This window comes from Sardina pilchardus, chromosome 17 (assembly GCF_963854185.1).
Source record: "Sardina pilchardus chromosome 17, fSarPil1.1, whole genome shotgun sequence".
NCBI lineage: Eukaryota > Metazoa > Chordata > Actinopteri > Clupeiformes > Clupeidae > Sardina > Sardina pilchardus.
Window position 1 is genome coordinate 21832562 of NC_085010.1, and position 23874 is coordinate 21856435.

Below are 23874 nucleotides of genomic sequence, written 5' to 3' on the forward strand. Positions count from 1 at the left end.
CGTCACGCCACTATTAGTAGCACGTTTTCTTCACCTCAGCCTGTCTCCGTGGTGAATTAGGCAGTTTCTTTTCACACCATGGCTGTGTTTGCACACACTCATCAAAACCTATAGCTTCAGTGGTGCCAGAGAGGGTTAAAGCGATCTTTGGTGGTGCATCGAGCGCTTCACACCACCAACAGTAGCATCTCAACAGCCCCACCGCGGTGGTGGCGAAAGAGGAAAGACTCGTTTTGCAAGTCGGACATACTGCTGACGAAAGGCACAAAAAGAGCGTGTTTCTGGCAGACATTGTTGCGCGGCCGCGTCTTTTGGGTCAGTGCAGAGTGGAGCCGGATCTGCAGGCCTGGGTGTCGGGAGGTCTGTGGGTCGCGGAGATGCGAGCGGGAGATAAGGCGCGGCGGCGGCGGCGGTGTTGTCTTTCCAAACGCAGCGGTGACTTCTCCTCATGCAGCACAGCCTGGTTAGATCAGCTGACACACAGGCAGGTGTATCAGGGTACAGCTGTGTGTCTTTTTCAGAAAGCAGGACACACACACACACACACACACACAAACACACTCTCTCTCACACACACACACTTACACACATTCAGTATGTAGTTGAATTTATTTAGCTACTGTACTGTAGCTTCTTGCAAACGTATATGAGTTTGTGTGTTTGTGTATGTGAGAGAGAGAGAGTGAGAGAGATACTGTAGAGATAGATCACTAGAGAGAGATATATAGAGAGATAGATCGATAGAGAGAGAGAGAAAATGTGTGAGAAACAAACAGAGAGGGAGCAGGAGGTCATGCATGGCCATGTTTGGGTGTTCCTTTTGATGTTTTGTTATGACAGTTGAGTGATAATTAATGACTTTTTCTTATCTACACACATCATGGAAGCTGTGTCAGCATTTCTTTTACAACTGTGTGTGTGTGTGTGTGTGTGTGTGTGTGTGTGTGTGTGTTTGTGTCACGTGGCTCCAGAGGACACCTACTACGGGACGGTGTACACATCGGATGATCGGGGCATCCTGTACTCCAAGTCTCTAGAGCGCCACCTCTTTGGCGGGGAGGGGAAAAGCGACTTCACAAACATCACGTCGCTCAGAGGAGTTTATCTCACTAACGTACTGGAAGAAGGTGGGAGAACAACAGACAGCCCCTCTCTACAGTGCAGAAATAACATAAGCAAATAGTGCTTGCATGTATGAATGAGATTTTCTTAAACAAATTGTAACATATGGCAAAAAGTTTAAAGCAACACTATGGCAGAGTTTATATTTATGCCCACCGACTGGGATATGCTGAGCAATAGGATATGCAGTTGAATTTGTCAACCGGACACCTTACCATGATGAGTAGTTTAACCAAGATGACCTCTAAATCTAGACTATATTGGGTGGGACAAACACCACTGTTTTGAATATTGAACATATTTTATTGAAAGGGATATGTTTTTTTCGTGTACAACAAGATCTGTTGAACAAGATTTGAATATCTCTTGGATAACTTCCTCTCTGCATTGCAGATGGCGGCATTCGGACTGTCATCTCATTCAACCGAGGAGGACAGTGGAGACTTCTGAAGAAGCCTGAGAATGTCAAATGTGGGGCGAATGTTAAAAAGGTTTGTGTGTATGTTACTTGATCTGTAACGTCATCTAGTCATTCTGCATTTCGCTGTCTTTGCACTTGTACTCTGCACAATGACAATTAAACTTAATCTAAGCTAATAGAGTATAACTAAACTAGTTTAAATTAGGAGTGTAGCGCTGGTAATATTTGCACTGTTCATAAAGTAGTACTTGTGAAAATGTAACAGAGGTTATACCTGTAGGTGGAATCTAGCACTTGTAACAGGGAAAGCGTTTGTCTCCTCCGTTTGGCATGTTACAGTGCAACCTGCACATCCACGGGGAGCACAGCCGCTACAACAACATCACCCCCATGCTGCCTCTCACCGACCCCACTGCCATCGGCCTGGTCATCGCTCACGGTACCGACTCTTATGCATGCATCTCCTAATGTCGCTCTATAGCTCCGCAGAGGAAGTTTTTATGTCCGGAAAATGTCTTTTGTTTCGCACAAGAAAAATAAAATCAGATCTGGGTATTTTATGTTTTTGCCGTATTGTTGTGTGTCTTGTCCTTATGTATACCTGTCTGCTGGCTGCACAAAAATTACCCCTTGGGGACAATAACGTTACCTTGACCTTGACCTGATCTCTCTCTGCTAAACTCCCTTTAAGAGACATGAAGAGTAAAAGAATAGATTAATAAAGAAGGTGAAGCTGAACTTCTAATGCCCTGTTTGACTCCTCAGGTAGCGTGGGTGAGTCTATGACTGCGATGCGGCCTGACGTCTACATCTCCAGGGATGGGGGCTACACCTGGTTCTGCGTCCTAAAGGGACCCCATCACTACAGCATACTGGACTCGGGTGGACTCATTGTGGCTGTGGAGGCCCACAAGGATCGGCAGATCAACTCCATAAAGTAAATAAGGGTCAAAGGTCAACAATGGCTATTAGCCAGATCAGATTCATTCATTCATTCATTCAACCTTTATTTATTCTCGTAGTGTCATTGAGAGTAGTTCTCATTTTTCAGTGAAGCCGAGATAAGCAGATACCTCCTTCCTCTCAGTTCTCCTGAAGAGACATTGCTGATTGGCTGGGATAGTGCATTGCTTCCAATGTAGAGCTCAGATTGTGTGCAGCACGAACATCAGAGTAGTTTTGAGTACATATATCCTACCTAGACTATAAATGGTACATTTGCTGAAATTGACAAAACATGTATGGCATTAAAATTGGAGGACTGCACATGCAAAATGAATATTACAACCCACAATTTTGTTAAGACAAATGTTTCCACATACAGTAGATCACTTACAGTACATGAGATATGTATATCTATCATTGTGGAAATCCAGAGATAGATCCTCAACTTCATGTCATTAATATGCATAAATAAACAATGTCACCTGTGATGTAGATTATTGTATATGTAGGGCCTACAGTATGTATGGGAGACTGGACCTAAATGTTTGCATTAATCTTACAAGTGACATATTTTGTTCACCACCATATGACATTGTATTTGGATCGCCCGCCTTTAACGACTTTACACACAGTTTGTCTATATTCAAGTTCAGTAACCCCTAAACTATAGGAGACCATCCAAGCAGAGGGTGACCATTTATTTTATTTATGTGTCCTTTCCTCAGGTTTTCAACTGATGAGGGTCAGTGTTGGAAGTCCTATAATTTCACTGAGCACCCCATATTCTTTGCCGGCCTAGCGTCCGAACCAGGCAGTAAAACCATGAACATCAGTGTCTGGGGCTATCGGCCTGAGGATGATGATCAGCCCATGTGGGTCGCCGTGACGATTGATTTTGAGAGTCTACTCACCCGAGAGTGTGAGTTAGTAAATGAAACAAATTATAAAACAGTTATATTTTTCCAGTTTTCCCCTGTAAGTTTAGTGTATTTTCTCTTCCTGTAAAAAGGCAACAAACATCCTGGTGACAAGGGTCTTCACTGTCATAATATGCTTAGACAATATTATGCTTAGACAATATTGTGATGGTTTACACATACAGTGACATACTTTCACACACAAAAGTATTCTGAAATGTATGTGATGAACGTTGCATGTTCAATACTCAAGACTGAAGGCATCTTCTTCTGGTGGACACGGGTCCTTCTGCAGGTCGAGAAAGGGACTATGTGACCTGGTTGGCTCACGCATCAGAGGGCGGAGATTCAAAGACGGATGGGTGTGTCCTTGGCTACAAGGAGACCTACAGGAGGCTCAGAAGACTGGCTGTCTGCAAGAATGGGCGGGACTACGTTGTCATCAGGAAGCAGACGCCTTGTCCATGTACTATGGGGGATTACATGTGGTGAGGGTGCTGTTTTCCCATAATATAACAGATAACAATAACAATAGATGATGATGATGATGATGATGATGATGATGATGATGATGATGGTAACTGTAAGGGTAAGCCAGTTGTTGCTGATCACTTAAAGTAATGGCATATTTTATCCTTACAGTGACTATGGTTACTATCGCCATGAGAACAGCTCAGAATGTGTGAAACAGGCGGATTTCAAAGAAGAGACCGTGGAAGTGTGTGTGAATGGAGTGGTGGAAAAGCTTCAGACCTCTGGGTATGACACACACCTTTCTCACAGAGAGAGAGAGAGAAAGAGAGAGAGAGAGGGAGAGGGAGAGAGAGAGAGAGACATACAAAGATTTTCTATTGCAATAAAAAATAATGCACAAACACAAACCACAAATCACATATACTGTATGCTTAGACTCTCTCCTGCTACACCTCTCTGTCACACACACACACACACACACACACACACACACACACACACACATATATATAGAACCTCTCTCACTGTTCCTCACACATAACACATACTGTGACACAGACTCAGTGACTGGTGCCTGTGTGGTTACAGCTATCGGAAGGTCCCCAGTGATAAATGCGAAGGAGGCTTCTCACCCCTGCGGCGGATCAATGCAGCCCATTGTGGGAATAGCAGTCTGGCTTCGTCCACCAGTCCTAATCCTGAGAAACCTGTGAGTAGTACAAACACATATATGTAGCCTACATGTAGTCAAGGGGAGCTGTAGTGCCGGAAGCATCATACTGTACATCAGGTCCAGTCTGGTCGAGCTATTTATTAATTTCTGATTGGACCAGGGACATTCTAGAGTGCGGATATCCCAGGACCCCCAATTATCCCCAAAATTAAAAAAATTAGAGAGCAGCAATTTCATAACATCACATTTGACTATCATTGAGTGAGGAAATGGATGGGGAATGTACAGTTTAGCATAACGAGACATGTAGACTAGCAAGTAGACTAAATTATTGTGTGCTGAAGCACATTCAGTAGCCTCTCTCACTGAGTCTCTCAATAAGCTTGGAACATTTTCTATTGTTCTATCAAAATAAACACCATATTAGTCTTTCATTTTGATTAATTGGTAGAACTGTAACATGTATAAAGGCAATATGGCACAAGAGAGAGTGGGGTTGGTACAGTCTGTATTCCAAACTATGGTTACTATAGCACTTGGGCTCCAGACTCATTCCTACAGCCGAACCACAGGCAATGTGGTAAATTCCCACCAACCCCACTCAAACTTGTGCCACATTGCTGAAGCATCCTTCCTGACCATATATGGGTCTGAGTGCCCAAGGTGACCTTGGTTCTATTCAGCCCTGTTTTGACCACCGTCAGTCATTTCCTGATTCCTACCCCCGTCTCTCTCTACCACTAATTTCTTGTCACTCTCAACTGTCTGAGCCACATAAAGGCAAACGTCCTAAAAATATACTTCAAAAATACTTACATGTATTCATTTAGCAGAAGCGTTTCATCCTGCTAAACAATATTTGCTGCTGTGCATTTATTTTAAATGGTGTTAGCATGTTGCTCAGTTGCTCTGTCATTTGAGCCATATGTGCAGTTCACACATTGATTGTACTGTACAGTATGTGAGGAGAGTAAGTAAGTAAGTAAGTAAGTAATATATTTATATAGCGCATTCAACGTGCACATAGTGCAACCCAAAGGAGAGGATGAAAGAGTCGCAGGGTTGATGTGTGTGAACTTCTCTGTCACTGTCAGGTGGGTTCGCAGAAGCTGATTGCGGTGTGTGCGACCGTGGGTGTTGTCGCTGTGGTCATTTCTGTGGCGATTCTCATTACTGTCAAGAAGATGATTTCAAGGCCAAGGTGAGATCTGTCAGAGTGACCAAAAGTTTTCCTGTGGCCTTTCTGAAGGGGCAACTTGTCTTATCATGTTCTGTACACTGACTCAGCAAGCAAGAATGATCTCTTAGCTACAGTAACCATCAAATGTAGTACCACATCTAGCCAACAGGTGGTGCACATGCATCTACTATCACTAATCACCAAAATGTCTGTCCTTGGAGTAAAATATATTCTAGCTCTTAAGGCACTCAAAATGATATATGAATAATGATGTTTTGATATTGTGTTAGAATCTTAAACCAAATAACGGCAAAATCAAAAATGTGTTCAGACCCAAAGAAGAGTGATTGAGCCATATCACTCAGCCGATGAGGATTTTTAAATGATTGAAGCTAACGTGTGGTCGTATCCAACTCTGCCCTCTACAGGCCACATGCGTACCTCTTCTCTGCCTTGCGGCTTGCGGATGACGATCAGTGTATCCACCCAGATCCTGGATCCCAGACCAGCAGCAACCGAGGAAGCTACCAGGCAGACTCAGATGATGTGTGTTTGAAAGCACACCACAAATATCTAATCTCTGATAGAGGAGAGCAATAACAATAGGTCTTATGCCACACCCAAAATGCATATTTACCTCCAAAGGCCCAAGTGACTTCCCTAAAGAAAGGGCTGTAATTTGTTGGTGACACTGACAACCGTTTTTTTTTTTTTTAAATCAGCACAATGATTTTAGTATCTTCAGTGATACCTACATCTGTTTTGCAACAGGATGTCAAACTGCACTTTGCTGCTCTCAAAATAATACCAAAACACTTGATCAAACTGATAATATTCTCACATGAAAGCACATAATGAACACTACACGATAATGACCATATTATTAAACACTATACTACAAGTATACTACATCTAGAGAAGGCCTACTAATAATTTATAATATATATCTTTGAACTTGTCATGAGGGGTTGAGTAAAATGTACATTGTTATGATTATCGGTACAATTAAAGTCAAGTTGAATGATGTTAGTTAGCTGGAAGTTAATTAAAATGTAAATCAGAATTCACACATTTATGACCTGACAGCCACTAATGTAAGTCTATGAGGTTATAGTTAAAATGTAAAACCTGTTCCTTGATTTGTCTTTCTTGTTGCTGTCCACAGGAGCTCATTCAATGATCAAATGTACAGAAATTGGATCTTCAGATGAGCTAACTTCTAGAATGAGCTACTCCAGGGTGACTTGCAATCTTTGGATTTCTTGTCTAGTCATGGGGACACAGCTTGGTAGTTTGTCATGCCTTTATAAGGACAACTTTAATGCAGAAATGTGAAATCATACTTACCAGATATTTATTGCTCGACTCAGGGTTATTTTCTATTGATGATATATAGTTCTGTCTTGTGAAAGCACTGTTGAGTAGGCCTACACTGTTTTCCACTGTCTGTGCTGTGTAGAGGTAACTTGTAAGGTACTCACAGTGATGGATCATAAGCCAATGATTCAAATGTGATAAAACAAGCACTAGGCATGAAGGCACTTCAACAATGTCATGAGATCAGAACATAACCACATCTTCAATATAAATTGCAAAAGCCAGATGTTTTTATCATAGATTTTCCATTGATTTGACAATGTGTTATTAGCTTGTGAGCAAATTACATACAATATATTGCCAAAGGTATTCGCTCACCTGCCTTGACCCACATATGAACATCCCATCCTTAATCCATAGGGTTTATTATGATGTTGGTCCATCCTTTGCAGCTATAACAGCCTCAACTCCTCTGGGAAGACTTTCCACAAGGTTTAGGAGTGTGTTTATTTTTTTACCATTCTTTCAGAAACGCATTTGTGAGGTCACACAAACTGATGTTAGACGAGGAGACTGGCTTTCATTATCCGCTCTAATTCATCCCAAAGGTGTTCTATTGGGTCGAGGTCAGGACTCTGTGCAGGCCAGTCAAGTTCATCCACACCAAACCTTGCTTTGTGCACTGATGCACAGTCATGTTGGAACAGGAAGTGGTTATCCCCAAGTTTGGCTCGATCCTTTAGTTCCAGTTAAAGGAACTGTGAATGCTTCCAAGAGATTTTGGACAATTCCATGCCCCCAACTGGGATGGCCACTATAATAAACCCTATGGGTCAAGGATGGGATGTGACTGAAGTTCACATGTGAGTCAAGGCAGGTGAGCGAATACTTTTGGCAATATAGACTGTTATGGTACTTACATCATTGACACTTGTCAGGGATTTAAGCAATAAGCTTGTTAGTGACAGTGACAGTGATTTTTGAACAGCTAAGGGGCATTGCACTGTAACCTACGGACTTGTGGCTTATTGCTTTTCTAAAATGATTACCACATATACAGTACTTTGCAAGATTTCACAAAATAGGCTAAAGGAACGGCAACGAGAAATGTTCCCTCTATCAGAATGGTTGCCAAGCAACACCAAGACGCAGCAACTGTAACTTTTGTATTAATTTGTAGCGCAGTAATGTAAGAATGAAATTCGGTCACCGTGAAGAGTTTGTGCTGTATTTTGGAGGGGTGGTGGTTAAGGAGGCGGGCTAGTTCCCTGCGTTCATTGTTGTCCTTGAGTATGGCACTTAACCCCAAAGTTGCTGGGTACAGTGTAATCCCTTGTAATAGTTTGACATAATAAGTCACGTTGGACAACAGTGCCTGCTAAATTTAAATGTAATGTAAATTTATAGTTTAGTTCAACAGCATTGAACACAATTCAGCCAATCATAATAACTATCCGTTTTACAAAATGAGTTTAGGCCTATAGCATCGACTGTGAAAGGAACATGACTTGTGGTGTCAGTGCTGTCAGTAAACTGTCATTTGAATATTTTCAAACCATATCTGCAGGAATTTGTTGAGACTGAGGCGATTTCCTGTTTTTCCTTCTCTGTTTTTTCCGATAAAAATGTTAGCTGCTCTATGTACAGTAACTCTGGCTGTATGTATTGTGATAAGTGAAACCGTTTCATTAAACCTTTCAACTGCTCAACGTGTGCTTTGTCATCATTCCATGTAAAGCAGTCTTACCACCCCACTTACTGGCAGTGTGGCCATTGTATGCTACTTAATCAACTCAGACAAAGAGTTGACCTCCTCCCATGCAGGAATTCAGAGATAACATCACCACCACCACAGTCTTTCATCTCTGCCCTTTGTTCCCTTCAGGTGTGCAAGTGAAGGCTCTGCCAACCACACCACACGCTACACAGGTGAATCCAGAAATACAAAATCTACTATACCGATCAAACGTTTTTGAACACCTCCATTTTTTGATGGGATGGGGTATAAGTCTCTCTGTTATTTTTTCCTAGGGTGGTTCTGGCATAGCTTATGTTTTGGGTCTTAATGTTGTTGTTGGATGAACCCCTGATCAACTAGGCCCATACCAGAGGGTACAGCATGGCGCTGCAGAATACTGTGGTAGCCGTTTTGGTTCAGGGTGCCATGTCACTCTGTTCAAGCCACCGACCAGATCCAGCAAAAGAGCCCCAGACCATCACGCTTCCTCCTCCATGTTCAACAGTTGATGTCATACACTGAGGAACCATCCTTTCTCCTACAGTACAATGTACAAAAAACATGCGTTATGAACTGAAATGTTTGATTAATCAGTCCATATCAACTTCTTCCCGTCCTCAGTATAGTCCATTGGTGGTGGCTCATGGCCCAGATAAGCCTCTTTTTGTTATTCGGATGTCTTAGCAATTTTGGCTTTCTTGCGGCCACTTGACCTGTCAAACCTGCAACTCCAAGTCTTTTCTTCACAGTTGAAACTGAGACTTGCTTGCAAATTGAGGCAAGTCTAGGGAGGAGACATGTTAACATTTCTTTGAGATACTGGACTAACTAACGGGATTTAATACCAATAATACGCCATTTAAGAACTAGAGTGAAGGTCCTCCATGGATGCTTCCAATTCCTGAAGTCAACATAGAACTGCTGAAAGAAAAGAAGGAACACCCATGATCATTGTTTTGCAGATTAAGGTCAAAGATATTTGTTTTCTTTATAGGCCTGGCCTACTGGTTACCTGAAAGTGTTTACAGATGGATCAAAAGAATGGTGATGATGAGTATTTATGATACATGTATTTATAATAAGAAAATGCTTCATATTTTTTTAAAAAAATCAAAATTCTTGATATGTATTTTTGTAGTTTAAAAATATTTTCAGTTAAACCAATTGGTGATGTGATGATCATGAAAGTGCAAAAAAATAAATGTATAGCCTCTGACTGGTGCCGATTTAGTCATTTACCCAGAGTCGTTGAGATCAGAATATTGCGATTCAGGAAGATGATCCAGTGCAAGATGAGTAACTTGTATAGGTTGCTCACACACACAACACACTCCCTCTCACAAAGTTTCTTGAGAGCCTCATTCATTATAGCTTCTTGAGAACTTTAATCATCCACAGGGAACACGTGGAACTGGTTATGTTTCCCTGATTCCCTGCAACATTGCTCAAAAAGTTGCCATATTGCCTAAAGCAACACAATGAAAAATATTTCCATATGTAGGCCTGTGCACCTATCATAACACCAACTGCTTACACGGTATCCAGTTAGATAAAAACAGAAAAACAACTAAAAGGGTCATTAATCCCTCCTGATCTACAGCATTATTACACAGTGCAATATCAAGTAGCCTAATCTGGACATGCATTAATAATGCCAGAGACTGTCTCCACTTTGTACGACTTGACTAGTTCTGTTGTGACTTTTTGACTACATCTCCGATACAGTTAGCTATGAGAGCAGGCAGGTCGGCATAGTTGATCTGTTGACTGTTTGGAACTGTTGACTGTTCTCATTATTTAGCGTGAATGGCCTGTTTAAGATCATGCCACAGAATCTCAATCAGTCAGAACTTTGACGAGGTGAATCTAAAACCTTAAATAAATTGGTTGCCCAGGCGCTTAAAGCATAAGGTGACCAGATGTCTGAGACCAAAACCGGGGACATCCCAAAAATGTGGCCTCATCACCACACCGCGTTTGACTGTTGGCATGATGCTCTTATTGTAGAATGCTGTCTTATTGTAGAATAGGCCTACTGTGAATGCTTTATTCCAGATATAATGACACCCATGTTTTCCAAAAAGTTCCACTTTTTGGGGAAATTGCAGGATATTCTCTGGGAGCAAGGAATGCAAAGGAATAGGCCTAATTAAAACTTTGTTTATATTCTTACTGAAGTTACTGGATTAAGGAGGACAATTCCATCTAATAATTATTTTCATCTGAAAACCTGAATAATCACCAATGACAGTGAGTGACAGAAGAAAGAAGTAGCCTACTCAAGTGGCCAACCTGTGCCTTGTGGTGATCTGGCTACACGTGCAGGACCATACTCCAGTACAATAGATGGCGGTATGCATTCGATCAGTCAATAACAGAAGAAGAAAAAGAAGAACAGAGGAGACCCTCCCCTTTCTGGGAGAAACGAGAGCGAAAAGATAACAGCTAACAGTACAGGTGAAGGCAGAGATTTCTCAGGGCAGCTGTATCTTCGAGTACGTAAAAAAGATAACTTCTTGACGGGGAAACAGTTTAGTTACAATCACTGCAGAAAGGCTTTCCATCAAATTCATTTGTGCCTTCTTTTCAGCTTCAGTTTTGAAGGTAAAGTCGACGGTAGCATAACTTTAGATAGCTAGCTGGTGCAAATGAACTAAAGTTAACGTTAGAGCCAGATAACATTAACTTTACATCATAGGTGTGTGGCGCACAGCGTAACTTTCCAGGTAAGCAAACGTTTTTATTATTTGCCGTCTTGCTATGACATGATTTTGAGTCAAATAGTAGCCTACATTTCAAAAGCTCACTTAATGTAACGTTAACATGCGTCTGACAGTCTTATTTTTGCGTGAACTGTACTCTATGGTAACGTTCTTGTTAATACTTAACCTATAAGTTAATTCCACCTCCATCAAGAGATTTCATAGTTGGTCTGTTATACATCTGTATTCCCATTCCCTAACGATATATCGGAATAAAAGGGTTGGGGGACTTAAGCAAGCTAACGTGAACTTTGGATAGTTCCTTGTGTTGACGTAGCCTTAAACTAGTCCCTAGATCTCTATTGAAAATGAGTGGGCTAGGATCAGACACAGTCCATTAACAGCCTCGAGGATATGCGCGAGTCTGTTGGCAGCCATGGAACTTCGTTTAAGTGTCACCTTTGGTTCTAGCTGCTGCTTTGTTTTCCGCGAGTTTTACCCCTGCGGCTGTGGTAATGACATGCAGTCGACTGGTCAAATTACAGGAGGGTATTTCTTTAATTTCTAGTTTGGTGAAGTCGGAATCACGGGATCAAGATGGTGAGAGCTGGAGGTAGGTAACTCCAAGTGGGCTGCAAGCGAAACTTTATTTGATTAGTGTCTTACTGGGTTGCATTACAGTGCTCATTAAGCTTACTTAATTATTAATCTGTGTCTCTGCTAATGTGTTGGAAAACAGACCTGTTCTGGTGTCATGTCAATGGTTGTGGCGAGTAAAGCTAGAGGCTTGCCAACTTAGTTGAATTTTAATGTGTTAACTTTAACAGGTGTTCTGAAACTGTTGGCTGTGGTCGCTGCCTTCCTGTTGGCTGTCTTCTTTACGTTTGAACTTCTTGACATAAACATGGATTTCAACATCGGACAGGTGTTTGGTATGTACTTCAACAGTAGGTCAGTCACAAGTTTACTGGTTATACTAGTACGCTGTCATAGACAATAAACATAGGGACCTAAAAAGCTCTCAAAGTTTCAGATCAAGTGACATTCGCCACATAAGCACAAAGTGTGACACTCCTCCCTTCCCTTTTGTGGTTCAGACTTGGCTTCTTTTTCTAATAAGAGAAGTTTATTTTTTTTTTTTAACACTTTTTTTTTTTTTTTACATTTTGAACATTGAACATTTCTCAACTTTAAAAACAACAGGACTGAGTTGCAGAAAAAACACACCTCACTGCATTTTAAAAGAAGCAGAGGACTTTTTTGAAAACACGGTTTACGAAAAATTAGGTCTATGAAAAAATACGCCTTGTCTGCACCACATACCCACGTTGTGCTAGTCATAGCTCTCATACTTTACTGTCTCTTTCCATGTCTCTCGGGCCTGTACAGCCAGATCAGCACCACAAGAAGCAGGCCGTGAGTACTTCTGTCTTCTATCACCTTACTGTGTTTGGTCCTGTTATTCAGGTTTTTGAAATTAGTTATGAATATAAGGTTGAATAGAATTGGATGTGATGTTATGCCTGAGGCACACGTTGACTGTAATGCATATTTGCACATTCACTAATCACTCCTGTCGAAAATTCCTTCCACGTAGATTTCTATTTTTCACTGCTGTCTTGCCACAACCGTATACATCTGTCTAGTATATGAGCGCATGTTGGTTGTAATGCATATTTGCCTAATCACTCCTGTCAAATTCCTTCCACGTAGATATCTACAGTGTGGAGCACATGTATTTGATACCATGCTAAAACAGGAATATAAAATCATCATTTGACAATTGATCTTAATGCCTTAATTCAAAAAATGAGTAAAAATCAAACCTCAAGCCTGTTTGAAGCTCAATGAGCATCAAACAGGCTAATAGGCCTACTGGAAAAAGCACCATGCCAATCTCTAACTATGGTGAAGGGTATGTGATGATGTGGGGCTATTTTAATCCAAAGGCCAAGGGAACTTTATCAGGATGCATAATATCCTGGATCCATGAAATAGCTGGCCTTAAAATATAAAAATCTGACTGCCCCTATGTTAACCCTATGTGTTAAATTCCCATAGGGTTACATAGGGGTTCAAATACTTCCTTCCCCCTAGCATTTAGGAAGAACATTTATTTATTTACGATACATTCTTCAATCACAAAGCAAATTGGTGTACTTAGCGGTTTTATTTTTACTCATTTTTTTAATTAAGACATTAAGATCAATTGTCAAATGATGATTTTCTATTCCTCTTTTTAGGCAACTTTAGCATGGTATCAAATGCATTTTCTCCTCACTGTATTTTTCACTGCTGTCTAGCCACAACAGTATACATCTGTCTAGTATATGAGCACATGTTGGTTGTGTTGCTTTTGTCTGGCATAGCTATAAAGGATATCGCTTTTGTCTTTTTGGCACTGCAACAGGACATCTGAAGCAACGGCAGGATTTGTGTGTACATATTTTTGGAAATAATATGATTCACTTGAGTTTTTAGCGTGAGTCAGTGTCTGTGTAGTTATCTGTGAGTGATACCCCTTTCCATTGTTGTGGTGAATAGTGTCCAGGTAATATGTGATTCCAGTTGGTTAAATGGTTGTAAAATTCTTCAAAAATCTGTTATTTGTGGGCATTAGACAGTTCTTTCTCAAATCAAATCTTCGAGATGCTGGAGTATGATATATATACTCTTCAGTGCAGTATTGTGATTGTAACTGTAATGGGTGAAATAAGGGATATTCCCTTTTGTCCTGGGAATGTGAAAATACCTGTCTATGAAGTGTTCCCCTTTGTCTTTTGTGAATCGATGCTACATGATAGCCAAATAGCTATGTAGGACTTGAAAGATGAGATGCTAAAGACGTTTGTGCTAGTTTGGGTGAAAGATTAGATTGTTGTGTGTTTGTGTGTTAGTGATACTGTGGGTGACCAATAAAGAATTGACTGTGGGAAACAGCGAATAACATTTGTTTACCTCTCATGATATTCATAGCTACCAGGCCACCAAAGTTCAAGTGTGGCCTCTCAAAAGCATGTCCACCGGGACACTTCTCCTTTAAAATGACCAGTGGGGCTGCAAGTGTCGTTGGACCAAAGATGTGCTTAGAAGACAACATGTAAGTGTTCAGTGTAGCACTCCCTTACACTGTAATTTTCTGTCCCCTCTGTCTGTCTGTCTGTCTGTCTGTCTGTCTGTCTCTCTCTCTCTCTCTCTCTCTCTCTCTCTCTCTCTCTCACACACACACACACACACACAGACACACACACACACACACACACACACACACACACACACACACACACACACACACACACACACACACACACACACACACACACACACAAACAACATTTATCTGTGCTCAGCATCCACCTAAGCTCAGGATTGAGCTGCATTCTGAACATTAGGTCCCACATCAATTATGACATCAGTAAATGCTACTTCACTTTTCCTGTGACGAAATGCAGAAACTTCCTTTTATTTTTTAAAAAAAAGAGGGCTTGGCAAACTTGACCCGTAGAACTGTGACGTGTGCTGTTTCGCACTGATATATACGTATCGTATACTGAAATGGAGGAGTTAATGAGCGCCCCATTCACGTATCTGGCACAGGTTGGCATAACATTGACTGCTATTTGAGAGCCCTTCCCTTAATGTCCACATCCTGATTCTTCCCCACAGTGTGATGAGTGGCGTCAAGAACAATGTAGGCCGTGGGATTAACATCGCACTCATTAACGGTACGTCACCTGACTCAACTCCAAGGAGTGCCTGGTGGAACTCTTTTTTTTTTTTCCTCCTCCTTGATGTTTGCTCTACATGTTTGAAATAGCACTTGCACAATTGTGGGCAAGGTTCTGAGAAATTATATATCTTAATGGGTTTACTCTGTGTGTGTGTTAAATCAGGAAAAACAGGAGGCGTTATAAAGACAGACTCCTTTGACATGTGGGCCGGAGGTAAGCTTACGTATTTGTTTACTATTTCTCTAGATAAATGTTTGATCCCGCCTATTTGCTCATCCTTATTTGCACAGGACTTGCTTGTTTGCCTTATACAATTCATGGAATGTTCCTTTCTTCGCAGATGTTAACGAACTGATCAATTTCCTGAAGACCGTTGAAGACGGAACTCTGGTCATGATGGCCACCTTTGACGATCCTGCTTCAAAGTAAGGACATGACTAACGTTATTCAATATGACCGTTCACTACCAAGGGTTCAGTCAGACCATTGAATTAATTATAAATAATGACGTAAGACATGCATAAATGTCTCGTGCAAAATGTTCCCAGGAGACAAAGCTAAAGCATAAGTATATGGTTAGAAGTGTTATTTCTTTTAAAATGGATTTGTTTTCCAAAATGTGGGGCTGTCGGCGTCAATGTGTTAATCACAATATGATTGTGGAGCAAGTATAAGCGTTCTTTTTTTTTTTTTATGCAACACTAAAGAACTTTTACTCTGTCTCACAAACGCTATTTATTTATCCAGTAGATTACAAGGTCCACATACAAGTTAGAGTATGTTGCATGATTTTATGAAAGTATTGCGACATCGAAGCAAGTCAAATTTGTAGTATTCTTATGTCTCATTCCATTGAACTACAGATGCGCTACCCGATCAGCGGTTATAACCGATAGAGGGCCGCGAAGCGAATGCAGAAGTGTCGTTCATGAACCACTGACATGATTTTGGAAACATAATGTTTTGTGATTGGACATTTTGATTGGTTTTAAACATTAGGTCAGGTTACCAGTCACGTATAAAGAGCATGGAAATGGAAACATTATTGGCACAAAAGGGACAAAAACTCTTTTATTTAGTATTGCTTTAAATCACATCAATTGAGTGCCGCCAAATATTTTTTCAGTTTACACCGTCACTAGTTCTATTATCAGCGACTAGTTCTATTATCAGCGACCCTTTGGCTGCTACTGTTTTTGATCCTGTGATCCTCAAACTGCTAATGACACATACAGTACAAGCAAAGATTCTCTAAGATTGCTTCCTAGTAGGCTTCTGTCTGGTCCTCCTCCTGTTGTTAAGTGGATAATAAACACCAACGCAGTTCTGAACCCCTGGTTGGCTGAATGACGCGTTCTACTTTTTTTTTTTTAACTACCCACCCAGTCGGTTCAGTCGACATGCAATTAAAATATCACAAGCACTTCAAGTTTAAGCTATAATCTATGAGCTAAAACACTGTTTGCACTCCATTGTTACGCATTTTCAACTGAACTAGTTAAAGGTGCTCTAATCTAGCTCTCCAACAAAGTACGCATCATTTTGACATACCTGGATATTTATGAAGCTTCAATCTGAATGTTAATAGATCCTCTTTGAGTTTATTCTCTTCATATCTGTTCAAAGACTATTCAACAATGTATTCTGATATTTAAAAACATATCTTGCATTATAATACGATTAAATTGTTGCAGTTACTTACAGTGGTAAAGACGGCATTGATACATGATGTTCTGATTCAGCACTAGGACAACCACATGGAAAAGTCCTGTTAAAAAGCACATATGATTCTTATCTGTCCTAATAGAATAAGACATGACTTCAGAACATATGACTCCATGTATTCTATAATATATATATAGTAATAATGTATTAATGATCCTATCTTTCCTTAGTCTTTACGATCATATATGACTATAATAGGAATCTATTGTAGGATTTAACAAATGGCCTAGTAATTTATTTATTTCAGCAGGGACAGTGCACAGAAAAACCTATTAACCTTGTTTAAAACTTCGATAGATTTGTGATCGCATTGTGCCTGGTTATAAATATAAATATAGCAAATAACCTTTTCTGCCCGTAATCTCTGGGCAGGTAGGTGAAACAGTACTCAGCAGATATTTCCAGAACATAAGAGAACTTCAGTACCGTATTTTTCGCACTATAAGGCGCACTGGATTATAAGGCGCACTGTCAATGAATGGTCTATTTTCAAACTTTTTTCATACATAAAGCGCACCGGACTATAAGGCGCATTAAGCGAAACAAAACCGATAAGTCAGTCAGTCAAACTCTATCAAACACTTTCACAATAACATTTTGACAGAGCGCCATGTATCACACAAAATCAATTCGAGGTCTTGAATTATTCCATATATAAGGCACACTGGATTATAAGGCGCACTGTCTTTTTTTGAGGAAATGGAAGGCTTTTAAGTGCGCCTTATAGTCCGGAAAATACGGTACAAGAACTAGAGGGGACACGTCAGAGAGTTTCAGCTCAGAGGTTCTCAGAGTGTAGATGGAGAGTTGATGGAATTCTGTTATATTTCGAGGGCTGAGAACCAAAGGTGCGTAAGTGACATTTCACCAACTTTACAGGAGAGCCAAAACAAATCGAACTGCTTCTATATGTTCACAGTTAAAGACCTTTGGTTTTTGTTCAATAACTATATATTTAGAAATATTTTACTTCTATAATTTTGTCAGCTTAGAGAGCTCATCAAGAGCTTTCAGGTGATATATATAACTCAATTTTGACCAAAATGTCACTTATGCCCCTTTGGTTCTCAGCCCTCGATTTATACTATATTTGTGTGTGTGTTTGTGTGTTTGTGTGTTTGTGTGTTTGTGTGTGTGTGTGTGTGTGTGTGTGTGTGTGTGTGTGTGTGTGTGTGTGTGTGTGTCTGAACGTGTGTGCGTGTGATAGGCTGAATGAGGAGGCCAGGAAGATGATTGCTGATCTGGGCAGCAGCATTGTGTCCACATTAGGCTTCAGGGACAACTGGATATTTGTTGGAGGGAAGGGTATCAAGACAAAGAGTCCCTTCGAACAGGTAATCCCCACCAACCTCCACCATTCTCTCTCTCCCGCTATCTCTCTATTTTGTCCCCATACCTCCCCCTTCTTTCTCTCTCTCTCTCTCTCTCTCTCTCTCTCTCTCTCTTTCTTTATCCCCATATCCCAGGGGTGGCAAACCTGTGGCTCTTTTCCTCCTCTCGTGTGGGTGGCTTGCGGCTACTTCTCCTTGGACTTTTTTTTTTTATTTTTATTTTTTTAAATAGCCTACATTTCTGTCACATGAATGCATTTCATAATTTGCTGCTGTGTTAAAATTAAAATACACATAAAATGCACACAGACACGTTTATTTCCTTAGCCAGGTTATTGCAACCCTGAAGCTAAGCATAAATAGACGGAGGAAAACAGGACATTCAAAAAGAGGAATCATCTTTTTGTAACAAGCCTTCTGGTTGACATGTCAATGTAACCAAGTGTCAAGTGTCTCACTTTAAATGAAAAACAGAAGAATTATGTAAACTGTAAGCCTGTCACTGTTGCTGGCATCTTTTTTCTTGTGCGACTCTTTTTTTTTGCTTCTTCATGCTAGACTGATTAGCCACCCCTGCCATATCCCCATACCTCCACAATTTCTCTCTGTCTCTCTCTCTCTCTCTCTCTCTCTCTCTCTCTCTCTCTCATACACACTCACACTCACACTTACTTACACATTCTCTCTCACATACACACTTGGGATCAATTAGGATGACTTCTCACATCTGAACACCTGCCCCCCACCAAAGTGTTTGGTTTGTTGGGATTTCACAGCGCTGAAAAAGGCACAATCGTTTAGAAGCACACTGCTTCATGAAATCTTCTTAGTTGCTCATACGACAGTGTGGTGTGGTGTGGCGTGGTGTGGCGTGGTGTGGTGTGTGTGTTTTGGCATGTGGTGACAGCCTAACACCATGTGATGTCCTAAAGGCATGCGACGTGAATGAGCATCAGTGTCAAAATCATTTTGATGGCTTTTGTCTTGAAGTAGAATGTACACTAACTGGATCACAAGCCAGTGACTGCCATGCAGTTTACTACAGAGCAACATCTTGAGCAGAACTTTGTTGGATGCTCCGTTGTCATTTTCTTTTTGTTACTCACTTTGTTCTGCTGCACTGAATGAGAAATGGCTCATTGTGGACAAGGAGCATTCAATGTCTCGCGACATTCATTCAGACACTCGCATTGCAGTTGAGACAATCAGTAAGATGGCCGCTCTGTGTTTTTGTCCCCAGCACATCAAGAACAACGCGGAGACCAACAAGTATGAAGGCTGGCCAGAGGTGCTGGAGATGGAGGGCTGCATTCCCCAGAGACAAGACTGAGCTAAACCTCCATTCTCTTTTACACACACACACACACACACACACACACACACACCACACTGAAATCTACCTTATCCATTCACCATTACCACCACGTTACCTGTTACCAACACACACACACACACACACACACACACACACACACACACACACACACACACACACACTTTATTTTTTACCTTTCCTATTCCATTCAGTTCCCCTTGTCCATCTTCCTAGCCGTTGAGTCCTGTTTTAGCAAAAGTGCAAATCTGGTTGGGCCTCGTATGAGCCTGCTCACAAGGCTGTAGGGGGGATGTCAGGAACATTATGAATCAAGACTGTTTAGCTTTTTGTGTACGTACGACTACTTCCTTGTCATTTTCAGTGAGAATTGGGGCCAGACAAGAAAGGAAATAAACAACAACATTATTTCACACAGTAGCAGCAATCCAACTGCCCTCTCCTCATCTCTCAAAGGCTCTGGACTGCCGTCCTGTATTAACCCCTGGTCCTAGACTAAAAGAACATTTCAAAGGAGATTTTGTTCGACATTTTTGTTTTTTAGTTTAGGACTAGGTTGAAATCGTGTGTGAAACACGGTCTGAATCAATGAGGACAGTGCAGACGTTGTTGGTGATTCCTTTGACCAGTTTGGTAATTCTGTAGCATTTAATATATAAATATCTAAGTAATTTATTGAACAGAGTAATGCAAAAAAGGGAGAGAAATCATTGCTGGTATATTGCTGTATAAACCCCTCTTCTTTTACGTGTATTCTCCAAATGTAAATGTGAAAGATTGATCAGTGGTCTACTGTGGACAGATGCGATATGTTTATTTAAAATATAGCTAGTCAGTAGCAAAATACTTGATTTTTGCTGTTTTCCAAATTCTTTTTAGAAATCACTTTTTTATGTGTAGTTTTGAACATGCCTTATACATAGTGAAAGGGAACAGGCTTAAAGCATTTGCCAAAGCTGTTTGTGACAAAGTAGCACACTCAAAAGTGTGTGTGTGTGTGTGCGTGAGAGAGAGAGAGAGAGATAATGAGTGTTAACCATGCACAGTACAGTTAAACTCATCAAGCCGTGAAACTCCAAAATGCAGTTGAAGAGGTTTATTGTCAGAGTCACTTTGAACAATCTGAGAACCTTCTTACCAAACCCTCATCCAATGCCCCTGGGGCAGTAGTGGCCAGCCACCAATGGAATCCACGTATTCCTATTTGGGTGGTTGGTACAGAACACTCCTACCCCAACTGTAAGATTGTGTCATTTGAAACTTTCGAAAGCCATAAGGGTTCTATGCACACACCATAGACTGTATATACAGTCTATACTATGGCACACACAGCAGTGGAAAATTAGGTCATTTTCTAGAACCTTCTTTTTTTTTTTTTTTTTTTTTTTCAGTTTAAAAAAAAGAACTGGAACAAGGAGTTCTCCTGTTTAGAGATCTAAAGGAAATGCACAAGAACAGACTGTTCAGAATGTCCAATGCCATATGCATATCATGTTTGATCCATATTTTTACATTTTGTTGACCATTTCTTTTCATTAAATTCATTATATTGTGGATGTGATATGCTGTATGTGATTACCATTGATGATTGTCTTAGGAAGTTGTTTATTTGAGTGATTTGGTTCAACTTATACATTTTAACAACATTAACGTGTTTCAGAAAAGAAAGTCTGTTTTATTTTTGTAACGAGAACTTTGAAGAAATTGTCACGACAAATTGAACCTTCGATTCAGAACATAGGCTATTACCTTTGTAGACTTGCAGTCAGTCGAGTCAATCAATGTGTGTGGGTGTGGGTGTGTCTATGTGGTTATTAGATATGGAATTTGCTATTCATTAAACTGTGTACAACCCATTTAAAAAAAAAAAAAAACTTATTCAGGATACTAAACATTCAGGTCTGATGCTGCTGTAGAGTTACTGTCGAATTCTTAGCTTTCCACTCCTCAACATGTCTCCCCTATATAATGTGAACTGGTTTGAGATGTAGAAAGTCATGCTCACATACCTCTACTGTTAGGGAGGAGAGCCTTGGACTTCTCTACAATGCAGTATGTTACTACATCAAGTTCAAGTTTCCCCAACCTCAGCTTGAGTCTTTACAGATTGGTCTTTGACACCTATTTTAAATCTTTTGGGGGGCCCAGTAAAGCATCATCACCCGTGTTTGTGTGTGTGTGTATGTGTGAGGGAGAGAGTGTGTTTTTTTGTATGGCTGAGTCAAATAAAAATACAAGGACCTAAGGCTGTTTTTATCACTAATGTAGTACAGCACATTGAGTGATTATTTTTTGTTTGTTTTTACACTGCGCCACCAAGTGCTTTTATTGCCGTACTCTGTTCGCTTTTGCCACACTGAAGACTGAAGCGCTTCCTCTTTTCTCTCTTATTTTCTATCTATCTGCTCTGGAAATGTGTACACCACCATGTGCCTTGTTCTGTACAAAGTCCCGCCCGCTTGTAAATTGTACATACAGTGCCATTATAATATTCACTGGTGTAGTAGTGAGGCCGTGTACTAGTGAACCTGTATTTTGGCGTTCAAATAAAACCAGTTGTCGAGACCTATGTCATTTTGTGGTTTTGTGGAATGGAGCTGTTGTTGTTGCTGTGTGGACAATGAAAACTGAGCTTTCCCCTTTGGAGTGTTTAGAGGGACTGCAATGTAGGTCAGTATGAGGCTTGACCAGACTCAGAGGAGGGAGTTGGCCTTTGTCTAAGAGGACTGCTGGTTGTGATAAGCCAATTTGATCCATTTTAAATGGATATTTGTTATCGCGAAAAATGTATGCTGCACAGAAATGTATTAGTCATGTTGGAGCAGGAGGTGGCCAACCCAAACTGTTAACACAAAGTTGGGAGCATGGAAATGTCCAAAATCTCTTGGTTAATACTGAAGCATTCAGAGTTCCTTTCACTGGAACTAAGGGATCAAGCCCAGTTCGGGGATGGCCACTTCCTGTTCCAACATTTCTGTCTCCTCTGTCTGTCTCTGTCTGTCTGTCTGTCTGTCTGTCTGTCTGTCTGTCTGCACATGAACTTGACCGGCATTCAGAGTCCTGACCTCAACCCAACAGAACACCTTTGGGACAAATTAGAGCAGGAATCTGAGAGGCATGTCTCGTCCAACATCAGTATCTAACCTCACAAATGCTCTTCTGGAAGAAAATTCTCATGAACACACTCCTAAACTTTGTAGAAAGGCTTCCCAGAAGAGTTAAAGTGGTTATCAGTGTTGGGAAAGTTACTTTAGAGAACTAAAGTTACTGTCAGATGTCAAACTGTTAAATGTCAGAACAACTCACTTAAATTCTTAAGATACTTCAGGTTGGTTTGAGAGGGAGTGTACGTATTGTGTGTATGACAGGTTGGTATTACTGTAGCCCACTGCGTGTGTGAGCAACCTACAGGTTACACTGGGTCATCTTCCTGAATCTTTTCATTATGACAAGACAAATACTGGCTCATGAAATGTAACAAAATACAAAATACTGATGTGAAAATGTGTAAGGGATAACGGCCGACGAGGTGACCGGTTCGATGGAAATAATGGCTAGGTGGAGGTCTAGAACTCCGGCGACGTGCGAAGGCTGTTATCCCGCTTATCTCCCGTTTGTATTCATAACCTGTATATTTAGAACATAGTTTTATTCCACCGTTGCTTCGCACGTCGCCGGAGTTCTAGACCTCCACCTAGCCATTATTTCCATCGAACCGGTCACCTCGTCGGCCGTTATCCCTTACTTAATATACAAGTAATTGGTCATTTGAAAATACAAAAATACATACACAATCATTATGGCATACCAACTTTGAAAATCTGAAAAACTTTCTCCGTTGCTTTGGTACATTTCTCCGGTCAGAATTGAAATTCTCAAAACTGCCCGTTTAATCTTCACGTCATTGTGTCACCTGTGTACATACAAAAAAAACATTTTCTCATTTCTGTGAACAAGTTGCAAATGCTTGGGTACATCCATGCAAACTAGATGTAAATAAATGACGCTTGTCAACTTGTCTGTATCTCCTATTTGTGCAATTTATGTGCATATACTGTATCTCCTACTCGTGCAGCTCATGTGTATATACATTTATAAATGAGTGTGTGCATGTGTGAGTTTGCTTTTGTGTTTAAGTGTGTGTGTGCGTGCGTGTGTGAGTGTGTGTGTTTTTGTGTATGGATTTGTATGTGTGTGTGCATGAGTGTGTATCTGTGTGTGTGGATGTCTGTGTGTGCATGCATGTGTGTGTGTGTGTATTTCTG

At 40.7% G+C, this 23874-nt stretch overlaps 2 protein-coding genes across 3 annotated transcripts in view; both read left to right on the plus strand.

The window, feature by feature from the left end:
* The window catches only part of si:dkey-159a18.1 (sortilin), a 14088-nt gene extending 5388 nt beyond the window's left edge, over positions 1-8700 (plus strand). Inside the window, exons 11-21 of one of the 2 annotated variants that reach the window (XM_062518507.1) lie at positions 972-1127; positions 1516-1613; positions 1883-1982; positions 2309-2480; positions 3214-3407; positions 3701-3893; positions 4048-4164; positions 4468-4588; positions 5647-5753; positions 6161-6278; positions 6898-8700. In XM_062518507.1, coding sequence (XP_062374491.1) covers positions 972-1127; positions 1516-1613; positions 1883-1982; positions 2309-2480; positions 3214-3407; positions 3701-3893; positions 4048-4164; positions 4468-4588; positions 5647-5753; positions 6161-6278; positions 6898-6912 — 1391 coding nt within the window. In that variant the 3' untranslated portion in view covers positions 6913-8700. The other variant, XM_062518506.1, reaches the window with a different exon arrangement.
* A 2517-nt stretch (positions 8701-11217) lies between these two features.
* Positions 11218-22178, plus strand: fam3c (FAM3 metabolism regulating signaling molecule C). Its single transcript, XM_062517947.1, has 10 exons — positions 11218-11513; positions 12058-12102; positions 12317-12421; positions 12879-12905; positions 14466-14589; positions 15156-15214; positions 15383-15433; positions 15561-15645; positions 18153-18279; positions 19517-22178. Exons 2-10 carry the CDS (start codon positions 12087-12089, stop codon positions 19604-19606), a joined length of 684 nt encoding a protein of 227 aa, XP_062373931.1. The 5' UTR covers positions 11218-11513; positions 12058-12086; the 3' UTR covers positions 19607-22178.
* Positions 22179-23874: the final 1696 nt, after the last annotated feature.